General features: G+C 41.4%; 3 protein-coding genes across 4 annotated transcripts in view; 2 read left to right on the top strand and 1 right to left on the bottom strand.

The window, feature by feature from the left end:
• Nucleotides 1–2,875, top strand: part of LOC104126971 (multidrug resistance-associated protein 1) — a 60,096-nt gene extending 57,221 nt beyond the window's left edge. Inside the window, exon 33 of the mRNA XM_035895080.1 lies at nt 2,866–2,875. The gene's annotated coding sequence lies outside the window, so the exon portion shown is untranslated. The remainder of the gene's footprint in view (nt 1–2,865) is intronic.
• The window catches only part of ABCC6 (ATP binding cassette subfamily C member 6), a 24,129-nt gene extending 5,542 nt beyond the window's left edge, over nt 1–18,587 (bottom strand). The window contains exons 1-22 of the mRNA XM_035895071.1: nt 18,502–18,587; nt 18,027–18,152; nt 17,237–17,374; nt 16,121–16,246; nt 15,477–15,538; nt 14,557–14,688; nt 13,769–13,981; nt 12,741–12,918; nt 12,124–12,285; nt 10,479–10,571; nt 9,712–9,915; nt 8,960–9,106; nt 8,146–8,233; nt 7,791–7,860; nt 6,975–7,101; nt 6,321–6,497; nt 5,740–5,907; nt 4,068–4,251; nt 3,173–3,236; nt 2,530–2,650; nt 1,217–1,424; nt 1–130 (exon numbers count right to left, since the gene is read on the bottom strand). The exon at nt 1–130 is cut by the window's left edge and continues 166 nt beyond it. Of these exons, the coding sequence (XP_035750964.1) occupies nt 1–130; nt 1,217–1,424; nt 2,530–2,650; nt 3,173–3,236; nt 4,068–4,251; nt 5,740–5,907; nt 6,321–6,497; nt 6,975–7,101; nt 7,791–7,860; nt 8,146–8,233; nt 8,960–9,106; nt 9,712–9,915; nt 10,479–10,571; nt 12,124–12,285; nt 12,741–12,918; nt 13,769–13,981; nt 14,557–14,688; nt 15,477–15,538; nt 16,121–16,246; nt 17,237–17,374; nt 18,027–18,152; nt 18,502–18,528 (2,945 nt within the window). The 5' untranslated portion in view covers nt 18,529–18,587. The remainder of the gene's footprint in view (nt 131–1,216; nt 1,425–2,529; nt 2,651–3,172; nt 3,237–4,067; nt 4,252–5,739; nt 5,908–6,320; nt 6,498–6,974; nt 7,102–7,790; nt 7,861–8,145; nt 8,234–8,959; nt 9,107–9,711; nt 9,916–10,478; nt 10,572–12,123; nt 12,286–12,740; nt 12,919–13,768; nt 13,982–14,556; nt 14,689–15,476; nt 15,539–16,120; nt 16,247–17,236; nt 17,375–18,026; nt 18,153–18,501) is intronic.
• LOC104126950 (nodal modulator 1) overlaps nt 17,276–19,809 on the top strand; it is a 32,216-nt gene continuing 29,682 nt past the window's right edge. For both annotated transcript variants that reach the window (XM_009639566.2, XM_035895074.1), the window contains exon 1: nt 17,276–17,354. In XM_009639566.2, the coding sequence (XP_009637861.1) occupies nt 17,316–17,354 (39 nt within the window). In that variant the 5' untranslated portion in view covers nt 17,276–17,315. The remainder of the gene's footprint in view (nt 17,355–19,809) is intronic.

Below are 19,809 nucleotides of genomic sequence, written 5' to 3'. Positions count from 1 at the left end.
CCAATGGGTGTTTGCTCAAAGAAGACCATTGGGGATCTAGCAATGTTTCTCAGCAACTGCAGAAACAGCTTGTGCGATGCTAACACGCCACCTAGAAGGACTGCTGCTATGGAGACAAATCTGCCAAGGGCTGTAATATAAAAAATAGTAATTATTACTAGGTCTGAACAAACTCGCTGTGGAGTTCCCCTTTGTGAGATCATGGTTTTCACTTAGTACTGTGAATGCTATACTAGTGAAAGGAGCTGATTTTCTCTTTGGTAGCAATTAAGCCAAGCCTCAGAGTTTGCAGGGTAAATTACCCTTTCTGTAGGGTGGTTACAGGGGGGCAGAAGACCTAAGCAAGCTTGATGGGGGCCACAGATTCAGCAACTTAAACGCATAGGACAAATTCTTTGTTCTTCACAGAATGGGCTTGACTGGAATTACTCTGAATTACTCCAATTCTTAGGTTTCCTGCCTACACAGTCACTGTTAGCACAGAAGGGTACCCAACCCTTCTCACTCTTTTCAGCTTGTTTAAAGCTTTCTCAACTTCTTGTCACTTGGTCTGAGATTTTTCCAGGTTTTATTTCTTTCCTAAAACAAGACTTTTTTATCTTTTTTTTTTTTTCTTTTTAAGAGTGACCAAAAGCATTGTGGCCATTTTTAAAGAGAAAGATTTAAAGAAATGTAAAATTCCGTAAGTTCCTCTTTTTCTCTCTCATTACACTCAAAAGACCTAAACCAAGATTTAATTCAGTGTGGAAAAGAGCCACTGCTTGCACTTTGATATGATTAATTTATATTGGAGGAATGGAAAGGGCAAGAGGAAGAATGATATTCAGAAGATGTTGGATACAAGGGGGCAGGATAGAAAAATAAGGATGTTGTAGTTCTTCCATTGCTGAATGTTTTTTTTTTAGGGAAGGAAATACAGAGGAAGACATTATTCATAACGGTCTGCTGAAAGGCACAGGAGAACTCTTCCAGTATACCATGAAGTAGAATTTCAGACAGTAACACTGGAAATATTGTTCAGATCCCTTAGAAATTCTCTCTGTGCGTCAGAGCCTGTAGTTTTAGGTCTCATGCCAAACCTTTAGGGCTGGTGCCAAAAGCCCTGGAGGCTAAGAGCCCATGGGTATGCGTTTGTTTATATTCTAAGAAAGCATCCTGGATATGGGAAAGGGAGATAGAAATACAGAGAAGAATTAGGTGAGCAAGTTAAATGAACCTTGAATGACTCCTAGTGCACCAAAGACTCCAACTCTCAGCTCTGTGTGCTGTTGCGTCCCGTTGTGAACAGGGTCATCTGTCCAGATGCTGAGCCAGTAACCACGAGAAAATGACACAGCTTGCTGACATGTGAACAACAGCATGATGTACACACACAGTGGTAAGCCTGTCGCCTTCAGGTAGGCTGCATAAATTGAAGTATTAACCTAAAGTGAAACAATTGCGGGAAAAATAGGAGGAGAGGTTGGGAGGATCAAGCTTGTTAGCAAGGAAAAGCAGCTCCAAAACAAGGAATGATTTATTATGGCATACCTACTTGGTTATATGTCATGAGCCATAGCAACCACGTTAATTGTTTTTTTGTTTTCCTCATGGATGAATAATGAAACCATACTTAAGTAATCTGTGGTATTAATGAGTGATTATTATCAACTGATAAATAGGCTCGTGTTAACTGCTGGAACACACGTAAGGCTTTCCTTATGCCAGGCGGTGGTTTTCATTTGTTGTTGGTGTGAGCAAGAACTATCTTGTATCCTGCTGACTGGTTGTGTGAGTAACTGCTGATGGGCAGACCTGAGGAGAATCCCGGTCTGACTAATACTCTGCTTCCCCAGGGGAAGGAGCAACTCCCCCTTTGGGGGTGTCGGACTTCTTGCTCTCATCTCTTCTCAGTACCAATGTGTAGTCTCAGGTATTTGTTTCCTCCCCACATTTTACTGCTGCTACAATGTGCCCTGAATACACACCTCATCCATGCCTGACTCCTCCTAGCTGGAATCCCATGTCTGCTTCTTTCCTTTCACAGTACCCTCCTTGCCTCAGCCTTTTGAGGCATTTCCCTTGGGCAAGGGGAGAACAGTGATGTACCTCTTGGCCCCTTCCCACCAGCCTCAAGAGTTTGTGGACAGACTCAAGGTTACAAGTCCTTTGTAATCTGTCCCCTTCTGTCCTGTACTACCACCTCACCCTGCTTCATCGTGCTTTCCCCCTTCAGGTCAACTCTTGAATCAGGATCTCTCTTCTCAAGTGGTCATAATTTCCCCCCCACCTCTCATTGCCATAGTGTGCTCTTTGCATTATTGCTATTTTGGAACCAGTGCTTAGATTGGGGCATCCAGGGAGATACAATTTGCATAGAAGGTGCTACGTGAAATAATGCTGAAATGACTTGTACAAACTTGTCCAGCTCAACTGACTTCCCTGGAGTTGCACTGGTTTAACTTAGGCAGTGCACTGACCTGCCTGCCATGAGTGGGCCAGTAATAGATGGTACGTGTCTTTGCCTTTACAGGAGAGGGCTGTGCTTACCCTGCCATGCTGAGTTTTCTCCCCCTTGGTTAATCTTCCTTTGGTGGCTGCAGCAGTGGTACAGTCTTGAATTACAGGAATCGTCTCCCTTCCCATAGCGGAAGATTTGACTGAATTGTCACTTCATAAAGAAAACAAAAATCCTTTCTGTTTTTAGCCAAGGTGATGAGAACTTTAAAGTTGAATCTTCTTACTCACCCATCCCTATATTCATGCCTGTTTTGAGGGCTGCAGTTTTTGGGGTCCTCCAGAGTGTCCCCAACCACTGTCTGTATTTATCACAGGGACTGGGCTTTGTCAAGCTATTAACAAACACAGGCTTTAAGCATTGACTAGCTGTGGCTGGTTTGAAATGAGTCAGCCCTTACAGCCCCACTGGGAAGTGAACAGCAAGTAAATTTATCAACATGCCTGGTACGTGAGCTCTGGGACAAATTCTATCTCCTTGTCAAACAGGGAGAAAATGTTAGTCAACATCCACATTCAAGAGCAGTTTCTTACCTGTTCTTGAGTTTTGCTTGTTTACTCTTACTGTTAATTTACAGATCAATCCCAAACCTGTGTCATACACAGAGCCTCCATGTAGGCTTGTATGGGCTTTTGGACCAAGTTCTTCACTGTCTTGAGACAGCTTTAAGCTTACCTAAAGAGCTTCTCTTGTGATGGACCATTAGTAGAGGTGATGATGCCTTTGGTGTCTCCTATAGCTGTGAAATAAATGCTTTTTTTTCTAAATGCTTTAGAATCCCATTTTGTCCTGTATAGCCTTTGGGAGATTGGTAATATGGAGGAAAGATTCATTACAAAGGGTAGAAATATCAAGTATTATTCTAAGGGTAGAAATATTAAGGTGAGGCTTTAAGAATAGCACATGTAGCGGGTAATTCTGTTTGCTGCATGATTATTGTCTTTCAGTACTTAAAGGGAGCCTATAGGAAGGATGGGGACAATCTTTTTAGTAGGGCCAGCTGTGACAGGACAAGGGGTAATGGTTTTAAACTAAAACAGGGTAGGTTTAGGCTGGATATAAGGAAGAAATTCTTTACAATGAGGGTAGTGAAACACTGGAACGGGTTGCCCAGAGACGTAGTGGAGGCCCCATCCCTGGAAACATTCAAGGCCAGGTTGGACAGGGCTCTGAGCAACCTGATCTAGTTAGCGGTGTCCCTGCTCACTGCAGGGGGTTGGACTAGATGACCTCTAGGGGTCCCTTCCAACCCAAAATATTCTATGATTCTATGATTGAAGATGGAACTGTTTATTCAAGAACCAGTTCTGAGGTGATGAGTCAGCTAATTTGACAGGCATACTTTTCCCCACACAGAGTGACAGCTTGCTGTGATTGGATCTCTGCTTTAAATGTCCATAACAGAACAAATGTAAGACTGGCTTCTCTGGTTACATTCTCTTTTCCCTCTTCCCAACTGTGAACAGTAGCAGACCCCCCCTCCCCTCCTGTTCTTTAACGTTAAGGATAATATTAAGGAAACAATTGACTGATAGACCTAGGAAGAATGATTCCAACTCATTTGGGTTACCTGGAAAACCAGCACCTGCCTTCTCTTCTGCAGTAATGTGTGAATGAAGAAATTCTGCAAAGGCCCCATTTCTCTGTAGAAGTTCTTGGTAGGAACCAATTTCTGAGATCATTCCATCCACCAGCAAGACAATGTTGTCCACTTCAGGCAAAATGTTGATTGTGTGAGTCACCAGCACACGAGTCTGCTTGAATAAAGAGGGAACAGTTACAATTGTTCCGGTGTTTCCCTGCTCACTTGAGCTGTTGCAGTCAGCTGTCTTCTGAAGAAAGGCATGTACTCAGTGTGAGCTATGATTGTTACTAACCTAGAGATATTTTTGTTATTTATTCCTGTTACTTCTGACAGTCTCTTTGATGAAGCTTATCTTTGCAGCACAGCTTTGTGCCCGTTTTGAAAGCGCAGAACTTGGGAGCGGAGGGTGAATCAATTTGCTTTGTGTCATGCGCAGCATAAAGAAGTGAGGATCAGAACTGAAGCCTGAAGTCCCAGGCTAGCACCCTGTGTGTAGGAGGACCTTTTGCTTGGTTCTCTGACCAGTTCCATGTTGTTGATTCCCCTCAGGCTGAAGCTTTTACATAGAATGATGTTAATTGAAGCGTTATGTCCCATTTATTGTCACTGATAGCAGTATTTCAGAATCAAATATGTGCCTGAAAACTTTGTCACCCTGAGTGCGGCTCCTCTTAATTTAAATTTGTGAGCATATTTGCACAGATAATTACAGGTAGGAAAGGATGTAAGAAGAGTAATTTTTCCCTAGATACAAAATTGGCATGTTACATATTTCTAATATACAATGAAGCCCTTTGAGTACTGCTTAAGTCTGATACCTCTTTCTATATTTCAATACAATAATTACATTCTGATACTTGCAACTGACCTACACATGAAGAGAAAGATATTTGTAATCAGATGTGTCTGTTTTAATTGGACTTCCTAATGAAAGAAATTACCTATTTTACTTCTATAAGGTGAAATTGAATCAAGTATTTGTAGGCACTTTATACCATGAAACAAATAGAGCTGCCCTAGCATCCCTTATCATGTAACCACATTTATTATCCAGATTGCTTGAGAGCAGAGAAATACGAAGGAGTAACAAAACACAACCAACGCAAAAAAAGAATGGAAGAGAAGTGTTTAAGATGGATTTTAAGACTGAAGTTTAAGTGATGATCATTTGGGTGATAAGAACTGTAAAGGTGCCACTGAACTATTCAAAAGTGATGGGATTAAACATTATTGTAAGATACAATGAGCTGGAAGAGATCAGACAGCTCTTCCTAACTATACTAGAAGTAAATCTCAAAAAGGGAAAAGGATAATGTCGACAGAAGACCAAAGAACTATAAACTTGCTGTAGAAGTAAGGCTAGATCTAGGCATGTGGTTTGCATGAGGATAAAGAGTCTTTCAGGAGGACCTAACTTTTCAGTCTTCCGCCTTCTAGGTGAGATTTACTGCAGAACTTCCACATGCTGTGTGGACAGCAGAGATTACCCATTCCACTTCCACTGTTGTTAACAGTAGTACCCCTGCTGCCACTAGCAAAAAGGAATTTGGGAGCCTTTGATAAAGGGAATAACCCACCTTACTGGAAACGTTTCACGGTCCCTGATAATTAAGATACATTTTGCAATCTTTTACAGTTCAGGATTTATAACACTCACCTTGTCCTTCAGTAAGCCATTGCGTCCAAGGACATGTTCAAAAATGTGCTGTCCAACATGGGCATCAACAGCCGAGAGAGGGTCATCTAGAAGGTAAATTGAAGCCTTCTGGTACACGGCACGAGCAAGGTTCACTCTTTGCTTCTGCCCTCCAGATATATTTATTCCCTGTAAAAAATGTATTGACACAGTTTATTCCAAAGCTACAGCGTATTTGCCAACTGTTGGCTCTTTTATACTGAGGTTTTAAGAGTTCCTTATTTTTAAATCAGTGCTTCTCTCCCTCCCTCCAAATAGGGCTCTTGATATGCAGTTTCTCTTGAGCAACTCCACTATCCTGCAGAAGAGGACCCAGGAAATACCTGGATTTGTTTTTTGTCTTAAGCATCTCTTACATCTCTGGTTAGGTTAACAGTCAGGAAGTGGGCTTCAGACTCTGTTAAATCATGGCCCAACTTTTCAGAAATTACTGAGCACCTGCCTCCTGCAAGTTTAGTCCTTTTGTAGGTGTTCTAAGCAGGATACCTGAAGTTGTAGCTACTCATGCAGAAGTTGGCCAAAATATAAACCTAAGCCAGTACCTTCTCTCCAATTTCACTCTTCTGCCCTGCAGGGAAGCTCTCCAAATCAGGTTGCAGTGCACAAGCATCTATCACTCTACTGAACCATGTTTCATCCATCTCTTTCCCAAAGAGAATATTATCTTCCACTGAAGCATTTTGTATCCAGGCTTGCTGGGGGACGTAAGCTGTGGTGCCCTATAGAAATGGAAGTGGATGAATGTTAACAATCTCTTTCATAAACTCAACTTGACACTGCAGGAACCCATCTTTGAAGAAAAACTCTCCCAGTTAGCTTTAAAGAATCTGGAATTATCATCTCCATTGACAGGTCTCAGAGGGCTTTGCAAAATATGAGTCTGCACTCATTATCTTACAGAGCAGGAAACAGGTACAAGTATGTGGCGTGATTTACCACAACGCCACTTCAGCTCACTGTCAGAGTGGGAAATGGAACTGGATCTTTGAAGTCCTGTTCCAGCTCCTGTTCCCAAAGGCCAGATTAATCTGAGGGGTTTTAACGCCTCCAGATCATTAAATTCAGGCTGCTGCATAGAGCCTTTGTTAAAAATTCAGCAATAAATGAGTTTTCATCAGGTACCTGATGCCTTGGTTAATACCTTACTGTTCCTGAAGACAGCCTAATTGGAAGCAAACACTCAGGGGAAAATTTACCTTCATGGTCACGCAGCCATCTGTCTTTTCCAGCTCACCAAGTAACGCTGACAGCAAGGAGGACTTTCCAGCACCCACCTGGCCAACTACAGCAAGCAAGGAGCCTTGGGGCACAGTAAGATCTATCCTATAGAGAAGAGATTAGTCTCTTAGCACCTTTTAGATATAATTCCTGGAAAGAAAATTACCTAAACTCTTGCTGTTGTCTTATAGCAATAAAAATGTACAAACTCAACCCTCTAATAACTGAGGCCTCAGTTGCGCAGGGTTACTCTTCCTGTCTTGCTAAATTTTTGCAGCAGAACAGAAGTCATCCCTTCAAAGATACCTCCAATGAGTAAGTCTTCATCCCCATCCACGTTTCAAACCTAGATCCAAGACCCAGGTCCCCGCTCTGGAGATAGGCTAGCCCAAAGCACTGGATATAAAACATTCCTGAACATCGGAACTTTTCAACACTGTTTCTTCTCTAAAACTTCAGTGTGTTTTAAAATAAGCATAGTGATGTCATGTATAATATCTGCATACCATCAGTTCTACTTTTTTGACTTAAATTACCATAACTTCATATTTGGACAAGAAAATTGTGTAAAGAAAGCAGTCTCCATGTATTAAGGCAACATCCAGATACAGGCACCTTCCCATTTATGTGCTCCTAAGCATAAAAGCAAGACTACATTTTGTCTAGCTTAATTTTCAGAATTCAACAGAAGCCTCTAGATATTCCACACTGTTTTGACTTAGGCCCTGAGGAATTAGTTCATTCAGCATCTACCCTGACCTACAGGACTGAGATGACTAAGGGTAAGTCTGTACCTTCTGAGACAAGGAGAAATTTCTTTGCTCCAGCAAAAAGTCCCATTTCTTATGGTGATACTTCCCTCTACTAAAATATGAGGAGAAATAGAACATTTATAAATTCAAAGGTAGGTACAGAAACATCCCTATTTATGTGACTCTTTTTCAGTATGTATTTATATTACATAAAATGAACCTTAAGTATGAAAAGAAGGGGTTAATTGCCAGATTAGATTTCATCGTTAGAAATAGGTATGTCTAAGAGAGAACACGACAATAAGGGGCGAACATTTTTCACTCTTGAGTATGGTATGCACCATAAGAGTGGAAAGCTACTCCTCTTATAAGACAACAATGCTAACACAAAGCTTACCACAGCCAGAAGTGTCTCTGCTTGAGCTCTCAGGATTCAGCTCTTCCAGATTCAGAAAAGCTGCTAAGCGGTTTAAAGAAACTTTGGCCTGAAATGGAGCACACAAAAGAGTAAGATTTAAAACAGAAAGGAAGCTAAAACCCAAAGTGAAGACTCAACTTGAAGACCCACTTAGAATGTTGACCAGGTACCACGCTGCAGATGCTCTAGGCTTAGATGGACAAATGCAGCTCTTCCTTATGTTAACTGCCTTTATTTCCATTTAGCTTAGCAAAACCCCATACTCTTCCCTGTGTTTTCTCTTCTGCTTACATAGTGAACTTTTTTCTCCAATTCATCCTGCAATCTTCCCAGTGTTTGCTTCTGTACACAGAGTTGTGACAGTCTTCTTGGGGTGCAAAAGGAAAGTGCAATTTCCCAATTTCTTACTGGACAATGACTTGCTTTTCTCTCTGGTCTGGACTAGCAGCGTTTCCACTGATCTGACATGGGGATTTTGCTCCATCTACTCTGATTTCTGTGTTTAAAAACAGAACTGGAAGCACCTCTGAGATCTAATGGTCCTTGTGATTGGTCCCAAAAGACTTAAGAATTGTTATTGGTGACTGTTTTGTCAATATATGGAGCCTTTCTGAAAAACAATACTTCAGAGTACCTTTAGCTGCAAGTCCTTGCACTTCACTGTGTCACAATAGCAATTAAATAGCTACCCCTGACATGTAAAGCCCTAAGAAATCCCTACCTTTACCAGTTAATAGTGATATGTAAAAAAACACTTATGGCCAAAGAAAAAGAAACATAGCCTGCGATTAACCTGGACAGCAGCATTTATGGAGAATGGCAGGAAGGTGTGCGCAGTGTTGAGAATGTTGATCAGCGTTAAAGATACAAAGGCCTTCTGAGCATCCAAGATGTGTGTGTTATCCACCAGCGTGTAGACAGCAAACATGACAAATGCAATCTGAAAGGGAGCAAAGGAAAAGCAATCCCATTGCTTCAGATAGGGAAGAGAATGGTTCAAGGGTGAAAGACCCCATCCTAAAGACTCTGGAACCCATTTAGGTAAATCCGAGCTATCGCCCATATATGTGGTACCCATCCTGCAAATATCACAGGCATGTTGGTGACAAAACGAAGTCTGATCATTTGACATTTGTTCTGCTTTAAGGAAATTTTGGTGCTGCAACTACAGCAAGGTGAAAGCACAGCCATTTCCCATTGAAAACACATATGGCTGAGCTGCAACAGCAAGTGCAAAAGTGGCTTGTGCTGCCACTGACTGTGCCATGAACTCTGTCTAGCTGGAGGTCTCCAGGTGGTTCTTGCAAAGTAGACTCAGTCTGTCTGGAGCACACTGCCAGACCAGGTGACTTGTCCATGGAACTGTTAGGACAGTGTAAAGGTCTGTGGCTGATTCCACTGGGGCTCAGCAACTCTGTGAGACCACCAACTGCTTTGGGTAGACATGAGCTTTACCTGTCCCACAGGAAAAATCTGTCTAGACAGAAGTACAAAGAGAAATGGAGGTAATAGCACATGTTTTATGTAGGAAGGTGAACCACTCACCAGGAAAGTTGATGAATGGAATGAAGCTAGAGATGCTGAGAAGAGAATCTGAGATCTTTTTAGGGTCTGAAGTTCTTCCTTTCGGATACCAAGCACTTTCTCCATGAAGGTTTTCTCCCAGCCATACAATTTGATTACTTTAATGTTGTTCAGAATGGCATTGGTGAGTTTGGCCCGCTCATCTTTATGTTTCATTTGGGTTTCCTGTAATAAATGTTTTGAGTTTTATCATTTAGTAGGTTGACTGTTTAATGGTGCAATTATTCTGAAAAAACACCTTATTCCTGCCTATGAATTCTGAATAAATTTCCCTGCAGTTGAGCTGTGTATACTGTTTTGCTCATCAATCTTCCAGGCTGGGAAATATTTTGCTTTTCATCTTCAGAGCTTTACTTTTACTGGCGATACATAAAAACCACAGAAGAGGTGGGCAAGCAAGGTGAAAGACTGAACATACAAAAGCTTACTCTAAATTTCAAGAAACTTAGCAGGCTTCAAATCCTCCTATGTTCCTTCTGACAGTCATGGTCAGCATGACTAATAAATATTAAGCCATCACTTGATGTTGGATGTTAGTGGTACACTGATACACTTCAGTACAAATTTTTTTTTTTTCAACATGCATGCCTACTGTAATCATCAGTAGCCTTGGGTTCCATGCAGTCCTTTCCTGGAAGAGCATGACAGCCTTTAACTTACATTTAAATGTAGTATCCTAGCATAATTCAAGTCAGTAACCCACTTTATTTTTATGAAGCAAAATGTACCTGAAACTGACTCCTCTTCTTGGTGATCACAAAATTCAGAGGCAAAAGCAAAAGGAATACAGCAATTGAAGTCAAGGCAGATGGCCCAAGAAGCTGTTAGGAGAGAAAAGGAAAGAGGAAGAACTTCTAGTGATAACTAGAAACGACTGTTTTTCCATTCCCCTTCACTCACCTTCCTTCTTATTTGAACTTACACCTAACATCCCTCACGGCTAAGGCTTTACTTTGATCTTGCCTTTGCCTTTCCAGGGAATTGTGCTCCCTAAGCACTGTGTGTTCTTAATTCACCAGGCACGGTAACTCCTGTCATCATGGTCTGATGAATTTATTTGCTTCCCTTTTAGGAACTAGATTAGTGCTGAAAGCAATCCAGAAGCACACTGGCAATTCAAGTAATTTCTGTTTCTACCCATCTGTTATTGGATGCGTTACGGAGGACATCTTGTGGCTGGCATAAGTAAGTGACCAGAACAAAACCAGGTTTTGTTTAAAAACCAAACTATTCTTGCAGCATAAATAACCCAGCTTGCCTGATTACATCAACTAGTGAGATGAAATGGTAGCATTATACTGTGCCACATACTCCTGGGACAGCTCTTGGATACCAGTGCTCATAATGATTTGCATATCAAAACAGAGAGCTTGTTTCTCATGGTTTAGTTACACCTTCCTACAGATGGCTTATGTTTGCTAGAGAGGTGAGTATACACAGAGAGATAAAAGTGGTCTCTGAACGCTAGCAAACAAAGTGTTAATTATGCTCCAACTACATGCAACCACATTCAGCTTGTCAGCATTGCTAGGAAGGGGATGATGATTTTTCAACAGGCTATAGCATGGCTATGGATTTTTCAAGGGGATAGTATCCTGCCAGGCATGAGGCACAGTCCATCCTCATTAGCAAAGGAAGGTCTCAAAGGCCTCTGGAAAGCTCCTGGGAATCAACTGTATCTACAGTGCTTATGCTTCCATTTGGTGTGCTGCCAAAAACAGGGACTAAGAAGTAGGGCTTTATCCTACTGCTAAAACACCATACATTGAATTAGGGGGAAAAAAGGATCTTTTATATTATCATCCTTTTATTTCTAATTCGCGTTTTGCTCTCTCCTTGCTAAACTCCTTGATGCCTATGAAATTCAATATAACTAATGATCTTTCTGAATATCATATAACTTTGTTTCAAACTGTTTCACTGTTCTTGCAGTAATCAGGCTTCAGGATAAAGTATGTCAAGTTGCTGTTTCAGACCATTCCGCTTTATGTTCTGTATCTATGCTGAAGAGCTGGAACTGGACTGCCACACTGGGCCACCGCATTTGGGTTGAAATGAGAGGTGACAGAGGAAAACCTGAGGCAGAAGTTTATCAGTCAGCTCAGAATAACCATACTTACAGTCTTTTCTCTAAAAGACACTGAATGCTGAATGCACAGGTGAGAAGATGAAGTGAAGGATCAGGTAAGAATTCTATTCCAATAAAAATATCTTCTAAAAGAAAAGTGAATCTACTATGCTACAGAGCTAAGAAAAATATGGCAATTTTAGGTTATTCAAACCAGAAAAGCTCTAAGCAGAATTTTGAAAACTTCTTTTTCCTTTAATACCTAGAATAGAAAGGGATTGATAAATACTGTCATCATATTTTACCTGCCACAAGAAGACAAAACAGATGATAATCCGAATAGGAGCAAGCCAGGTCCCATTAAAATAGATAATCAGATCCATTAGCTTTTGGACATCAACAGATACAAGATTAACAATTTCACCTACTGTTGCTGCTTTCCTTGATGCAGTTGACATAACTAGGATCTAGATAGGGTAGAGAAGAAAGGAAGGCGTCATCAAATAGCAGCTTTTGTCCACAAATAAAAAAAACTTCCTTATAAAGAAAGAAAAAGAAGAGAGGGAGAAAAATGTCAAATCCTAGGTGCTGAAAACATACTGTTGCCTGGGATATGCGACTTCACTTTAAGATGAAGAATTTACTTCTTTCCCCAACCATACTCTATAGCATAAGAACGTTTTTGTTGCTTTTTCCTCTTTCCTTTACTTGGCTTTTCCTTCAGATGTAAGATCCGAAAAACAAATAGTAAAATACCTCCCACACACTGTTCAGAGATGAATATACCACAGAATTACATCCTGAAAGTAGTTTCTAATTACATCTCCCCTGATATTATTAAGAACAATGCACCAACAATGTTGTAACTACTAATGTAGGGCTAGAAAAAAATGAAGCTGAAAAGGAAGCCACAGAGACTCACCTTCCTGTACACAAGCCCTGTTACTGCAGTCTTCAGTCTCAACCCCAGAATGAGACACATGTACATATATCGCTGTTCAAACAGAGTCTGGAGACAAGCCAAAAGGAACATAGTAAAGGCATAGAAATAACCATGCCAGCTAGGTGCTTCTTGATCTTCAATGAACTCCAGGAAAAGGCTGCAAGATGGGAGCAAAACGTTGATGAATCCATGTAGAACTGATGAAATATCAGACACACAAAAATGCAGAAATATTAGGGATTTTTCTGTATTATCTCTGGCTGATATTGATCAGTAAAATAGCAGAAGAGTTGGAAAAACTGCTGAGTATCCTATCTTATAGGATCCCGATTTTTGACGTTTATCCACTCTTGGTTTTGAAGCAATCTCTGATCTTAGCATATTCTCAGGGGAGACCTCATTTTCAGTGTTAAGGATGGCTCCTAAATGGAATGAATTTGTCAGAAATATGCAAATTGGGAGCCATAATCTAAGGAAGTCATTGAAATTTCCAGAACTCCTTCTAATCTTAATGACTTAAGAAGTGATTTTGTCCCTGAAAATATACTGTAATGCAGGTTTGTGTTGTACCAACACAATCCACAAAGCATTACGTCAACTGACTGAAGAAGCTATTTAAGATGTGTAGGATGCACAGATGTGCTCTTTATCATTAGTCAGGGAACACAGAGCCTTAAGACTACAGCAAGTGGCTGACAGCCTGTGTAAATGATGTGATATGTAGAACCATCAAATAACTCACTCCTACTGAAGTTGTCAAAAGGCTTAGTGCAGCCTGTCCTTTCCAGCGTTGGGATACAGCAGTTGAGAAAGCGTGCACAGCTTAAACAGTGGTTTGGGCTTAGCACAAAGGATAATCCAGCTCTTTTCATCAGCAATAGGAGATTTCAAAAGACAAGTGTTTGTGTGTTCACCTCTGTGGGTGCTGGTGTACACATCTCTGTGTGAGCTCATGCACACGGCAATCTTGTATGTGTGATAGAAATACATTATAAATATGCACATACCTCAGTAACTTTGGGATGGAGAACAGGAATACATCACAGATAACTAAGCAGATGGTGCTGAGAAGGAAATAGGTTCCAAACATGCTCCAAAACACTTTCAGTAAGGGCCCACTCTGATTGTGCTCTGATTGCAGCAGAAGCTCTGTTTCTTCAACTTCTGCTATGCCAGTTTCACTATTCTGACCCTTTTTTAATGTAGCAGACTCCATTTTTCTAAAGAAAGAATGAGAAAGCTAGCTGCAACTGGAGAAAGCTTGGGGACTGCATGCTTTCAAAAGAATCATTAAATATCTCACACCGTATCTCATGCCATGATCAGTATAAATGCTCATCAAAAAATGATCCCTCTCACAAAAAGCTTACAGTTCCATGCTTCCAGGAACGGAAGGATGTTCTCCAGCAGATTTCAACACTTAAAATCAGATTTTGCACAAAGGAACTCACTCACTGAGCGCTCACCCACTGAAGCCCAAGTTTTCATAGCAGAGTGTTACTTGGACCATTCTATATACGCTATTCTTTCTTCTTCTTGTTTAACAGACAAATATTTTAGCAGGACTGAATCTTTCAACCATTCTCTTGTCCAGATAGGAAGCACCTAGCTTATGTTTAGAGCCTGAACATGTGCTGAAGCAGTCTGTTTAGCACTCTGTGGGGAATGGAGGGGATTAAAGCCTGTTCTGAGATGCCACACCAGCGCCTGTGAGTGTATTGGCTTACATCACCTAGAAGGAAGAGAGAAACTGCCCAGTGGAGCCCATGACACACTCTCTAGATCAAGTACTCACTGCTGGGTTCTGCTATGAAGCTTCTTCCACTCTCTTTCAGCCCAGGCAACAATTTCTTCAGAGGAGTCCTCTTTCCTTACTGGCCACAAGTCATCCACCCCCAAGGACTGCTGACAGCCTTTCCAGACAAGCCTGGAGAACACACAGACTGCTGTAAGGTAAGCACAAAAGGATTTGTTGTGCGTGTAACACTTTCAAAACAGATGGGCTTTAAGTTAATGCACCACAGTGAGCACACAGGGACTTATATAAAACACTGCTCAGGACTGTCTTTTCTCAGAATAAATATGAATGTTCAGGAACAGCAGTTTTGCTTCAAATCCCTATGCTATCTTCTGTCAACATAATGAGGATTTGCAAGTAAGCCCTAATTTCTAGTCCATACTGACAGTTGGGTCTCAGGCAGTGGGGGACAAAGTTCAGTTTAACTTACTCGGTAGCTCAGTGAAACACCGACAAGGCCTTAGTATAGCAGACATTAGGCCCAAGATATGTAATCATTTTACTTCTGAATGCTAAACAGCAGGCTGGGCTGATGTTCTCATTTGCTATTTTCCCCTTGCCCAGCATTTGTTACAGGAAGGTTTGGCAGGCAGATAGGGCTGTGGCTGGTGTACAGTGATCTTTTGAGATTGCTGAAGGTCTATTTCAAGATTGGGAGGGCACTGGAAGGGGGAAGAGAATTATCTAGAATCACAAATTTCTGTTTTGAACTATTTTGAGAGCACTAAGTTAATTTTTTGTAATTTGGTCTTGTAAGAATATCTCAAGTCCCCAGAGAAAGAATTTAAATCCTCACTGCATAAGCTAACTCGGGGGCTGAGATATTTCCTACTGGCTGTAATCTACACCCCCTCTTATGCTGCTGTTTTTTTTTCTGATATTCTAGCAAAACCATGTCTGTTTCTGTGTTTTCTTACCCAGAGAACCACCAGTATGTGATTTTGGAAAGAAAAGAGCTGCTGCCTTCTGGACACTGATTCTGATGGGAGGAAAAACATTTCATATATTTATATATAGAAAAGGGTATCTGCCAGGTGAATGTAATCCCCTTCTGTGATTCCCCAGGAAAAGCAATCAAAAAGTTACACACACCCCATTCACTGACCCTGACAGCGTAAACATATTGGGGAGGATCAATGGGATCAGGATACTTTGCAGAATTAGACTTTGAATAATGTCTTGGATGGAGGAACAAAGAACATCATTCTTCATACCCGAAGACATTTATTTTCTGAAGCGCTGAGCTCTGCCATACTCATACCTCAAATAGAGAGCTACTGCACAGGAGAGCATGGGCAAGCAATATGAGCCCTATCTACTGGTTTCAGTGAAAATAAACACAAATATGGATAGCAGAGGATTTTAGTTTTTCAAAACATACATAGAGAGACAGAGTACTGTTATCCCAAATTCTGCCGGTTACCTTTTAAAACTATCTACCTTTATACAGAATGATGCATCTTACATCTCCCGGATACTCATGCTCCTGTGTATCCCCATAAATTTAAACTCCTGTTTGAGCAATGAAGCAATGCATTATGAAAAGCTACATTATACTTACAGGATTGTTGGCAGCTTTAGAGAAGAAGGGAGGGTGGTCAACTAAGCAGAATAACACAAGTTCTCCTAGCACCAGGCTGGCATAAAGGTAAGTTGTAACATGGTGGAAATGGTCTTCCAGGAAGCCCTGCAAAAGAGAATACTGTCTGAGTTTTGGTTCGAAGCATGAGGTGCATTTATTTAAACTGTAGTTTTGTAGAGCTGCTTAAATAGGTAACGCCTGAAACTGGAATATCAGAAAATGCTAAATAATGGCTATATTTATTATTTATAGTGCTGGTTTTATTGTGTGGCTTCACAGCAGTCTACTCAAGTCAGATGTCCACATTGCATCATTATTCAGGGAAATCTGGGAGCTCTGAAGGATACAAGCTCCTTGCTCACCTAGTGGGATGAGTTGTTGATATAATAAAGCAGCTGCCAGTTTTTATTATAAATCATGTGTCTAAGGGGCTCCATGAAGGGCTTTCTAATTAATTTTGTGAATGAGAAAGGAAAAAGTCTAAGTATTTTTGGAACTGTGTTTTGGTATCAAGAAGTGGCAAAGTGTTATTTTTTTAAGAGGCCTGGTGCCAGAGTGTCATTCAACACAGCAGGAACAAGCAAATTCCCAACTATATTTTGTTTAGTGGCCACATGTTTTTCACCTATTACTTAAACACACAGGGAACATCAACTTTTACTTATTCCTTGGTGTGATGGGAAGGTACAACTGTTTGCCTGAGGAAAATGGTCACTGACAGTAAGTCTCAGATGTGTAAACCCAGCCAGCACTCCTCCACAAATTCACCACAAATATCCAAATAATAAAAATGTATAATATATCAACATATTTATGCTGATCCAAAATCTGGCGTAAGGCCAATTTTTAGTGAGTCTTTGTATTCATTTTGCTTTTATTCATAATGAAGTCTGCTGAGCTCTCAGAAAACCACACTCTGTCTACATTGAAAGGGATAACATGGATAGAGATGACAAAGTGTCATCAATCATTTTTCTCAGCACATATCTTAAGAGAGGAATTTGGTTCTCCACCTCACAATCAATGAGGCAAAAAGAGCCCTGTTGTTTAGATACTTCATACCTCTGCACATTAAAAATACGCGATTTCACTTACTCTTTCTAGGGCATGTTGGACTTTGGAACTAAACATCACAACTGCTGCCACGAATGAGAGCAGCCAGTAAATCAACAGGATGCCTGAAGACTGGATGCCCATCATTCTTTCCACCTGGGTAAGGAACATGGCAAGGATCTGTGAGGAAGTACAAATTTGTCCAAATAAATAGCTGGTAATGGAATGCCAAACGTTATTATCAAATTAATGGATACAGTAGAGAAAAATCAGTTAGTTTCTTGCCCAAACATTTCAGGGTGTTCAGAGCCACAGTATTGTTCCTAAAAGGCTGAAACTGAAAAGTGTTATGTGCAATGTTGCACTCGGGAATGTCTCTCCAGAAAGGGCAAGTAATAAAACTACAAGGGGGCCAACAGGCTGGGAGGCTCTAGGCTATGAAGACGCAATGACAGAAGGGGAGGATAGGCATTTAGGTTGAACAGAAATCCCAATTCATTCTAAGCCATACTAGATCGTATACTGTGGTTATGAGAAACTAGATCTTGTCTTGTTGATGTTGAGACCTTTTTCTAAACACTGCTGCTGCCTTGGCTCTTGCAAGGTGTACTGTGCCCACAGGGCTCTGTATTGTAGCTGTAGACCCAGTGGTCTGCTCCAACTCCAAACCCCAGCTGCACCACACAGCAGAAACTCAGAAAGCGCGTCTCCAGCCTTCTACTCCCCATCAGCTATATTTGTGTTCAAGGATACTGAGAAACATGGGAAATACAAGTTCTGCCCCAGGAGGGCTAAGCTGGGCCACACGCAGACAAAACAAAGGAAGAATTACCATTGTGATTCCCACCATGGCAGGGCTAATGAAGAATGCTGGAGCCCGTGGGATTCCTTGGCTTATTTCCCACAGTATGAAGAAGACATTAGAAAAACACAGTAGTACCAGGATGAATCCAAGAACCTGGGGCAGAAACAGCAAGCACACATTGGAATGGAATGAAATGATGATGGGATGATCTTCTGAACTGAATGCTCCAAGCAACCTGGTCGGTAAGACTGGAGAGGTGGAAGAGCAGGTTTGGGATAGAGTGTGTTACGGGAATTAGTGGGGAACCGAATGGAAGTACAGGGGAGAAAGATCTTAGACAGTTTTTCCTACAACTTCACATGATTTATACTGACCTGAGTCAGTAAATGTCAAAGCAAACACAGAGACGGATCACCAGAAAACAGTTAACGATTTAGAAAAATTAAGTTCTGCATCGAAGTTGTGATAACATTAGGATCAAACCCCATCTTCCACTCCTTACCATTTTGGTTTTGAAGATGTGGGACATCCTGATATAGCCTTTGTTTTTGTGTCGAAGATACAAGTAGTAGAAAGGAAAACAGATCCAAAGATAGGCGCAAGGGATCCAAGCAATGACTGTACTCTCAAAGCACTGGGTAAATCTTGGGGTGTTTGTATACCATGTCTGGTTCCAGTCCTGTCACAGAATCAGCATAGAAGTCAAACAGTAAAGCTAACGCATGCAGAATTTCACCAGCTATTGCAAGTTGCTAATGCTACAACTGAGATCTACCATAATGTTAGAGGAATTCAAATGTGGGTTTCAAATGTGGAAAACATTTGGCAACAGAGGGGTTGATGGAGAATAGTAAGGTGCCACAGGTGAGGGAGGGAGGGAGGACTCAGCAGTAGCATTTTGGAAGGAAGGGAAGTAGAGAGGGGAAGGTAAAAAAAAGTTGGGAAAGATGCTAAAGCAAGGACATCATCTATCACAACTAGAGAGAACAAAAAGAGAGGAAATTTAAGTTACTGAATGTAGAATGAGAAAAAATAATTTGGGAATGAAAGAGGATATTGGCATTTGGGAACGTTCAGAATAGTCAGTAGTGAATGACTGGCGAAATGGAGATTAGGAGGAACGAAGTGTCCTAGTGCATAAACTGCATCACGACTGCATTTCCTCAGCTGTATTTATAATTCATTTGTAATTTTTCTGACTGAACAAATAGTTGGATCTCATCTGCTAGCAAAATACTATGAAAGATACAGCAACTGTAGATGCACAGGCAAGGGTATTTTTTCTTCAGCAGGTTGTGGAGGTGGTTTGAGTCCTTAGGTGGAGGGTATGATGCAAAGCAAGGCTAGGGGAAAGGAATCACTTGATGAAGGGAGGAAGCAGACAACAGCTCACAACTCGTCACCTGAGTTTATCAACCCTGAGGATGAAAATCCCTGTGAGTCTGGACTGATCAATTCATTAGAGCCCTTTCAAAGGTGTTTCTGTAGTGGGTCATTCAGCAGATACTTTCTAAAGCCAACACAGGGACTAACTTCAGTGCAGCCGGACTGTGTGCTCCTACACGCCTCCCATCGAATTGACTGGGACTGGATAAACGCTTGGGCTGTTCTCTATTTGGGTGAAAACTCGTCCCTGGGAGGCGAAGTCCGTAGCACCAGCAGTCTCCTATGTTAATACACTTCGCCGCTTACCGGGTGTCAGCCGCCTCACTCAAACACGGCCCTGGCGCCTGCTGTCCGCAGGAGGGGCTGCGGGTACGCGGGCAGTGCCGCCCCGGGCGCGGCTCTCCCGGCCCCACGCAGCAGCCCC

This window comes from Egretta garzetta, unplaced genomic scaffold (genome assembly GCF_000687185.1).
Source record: "Egretta garzetta isolate BGI_Z169 unplaced genomic scaffold, ASM68718v1 scaffold575, whole genome shotgun sequence".
Classification (NCBI taxonomy): domain Eukaryota; kingdom Metazoa; phylum Chordata; class Aves; order Pelecaniformes; family Ardeidae; genus Egretta; species Egretta garzetta.
Note: the sequence above shows the minus strand (reverse complement) of the source record. Positions and strands in the feature narration are given on the sequence as shown.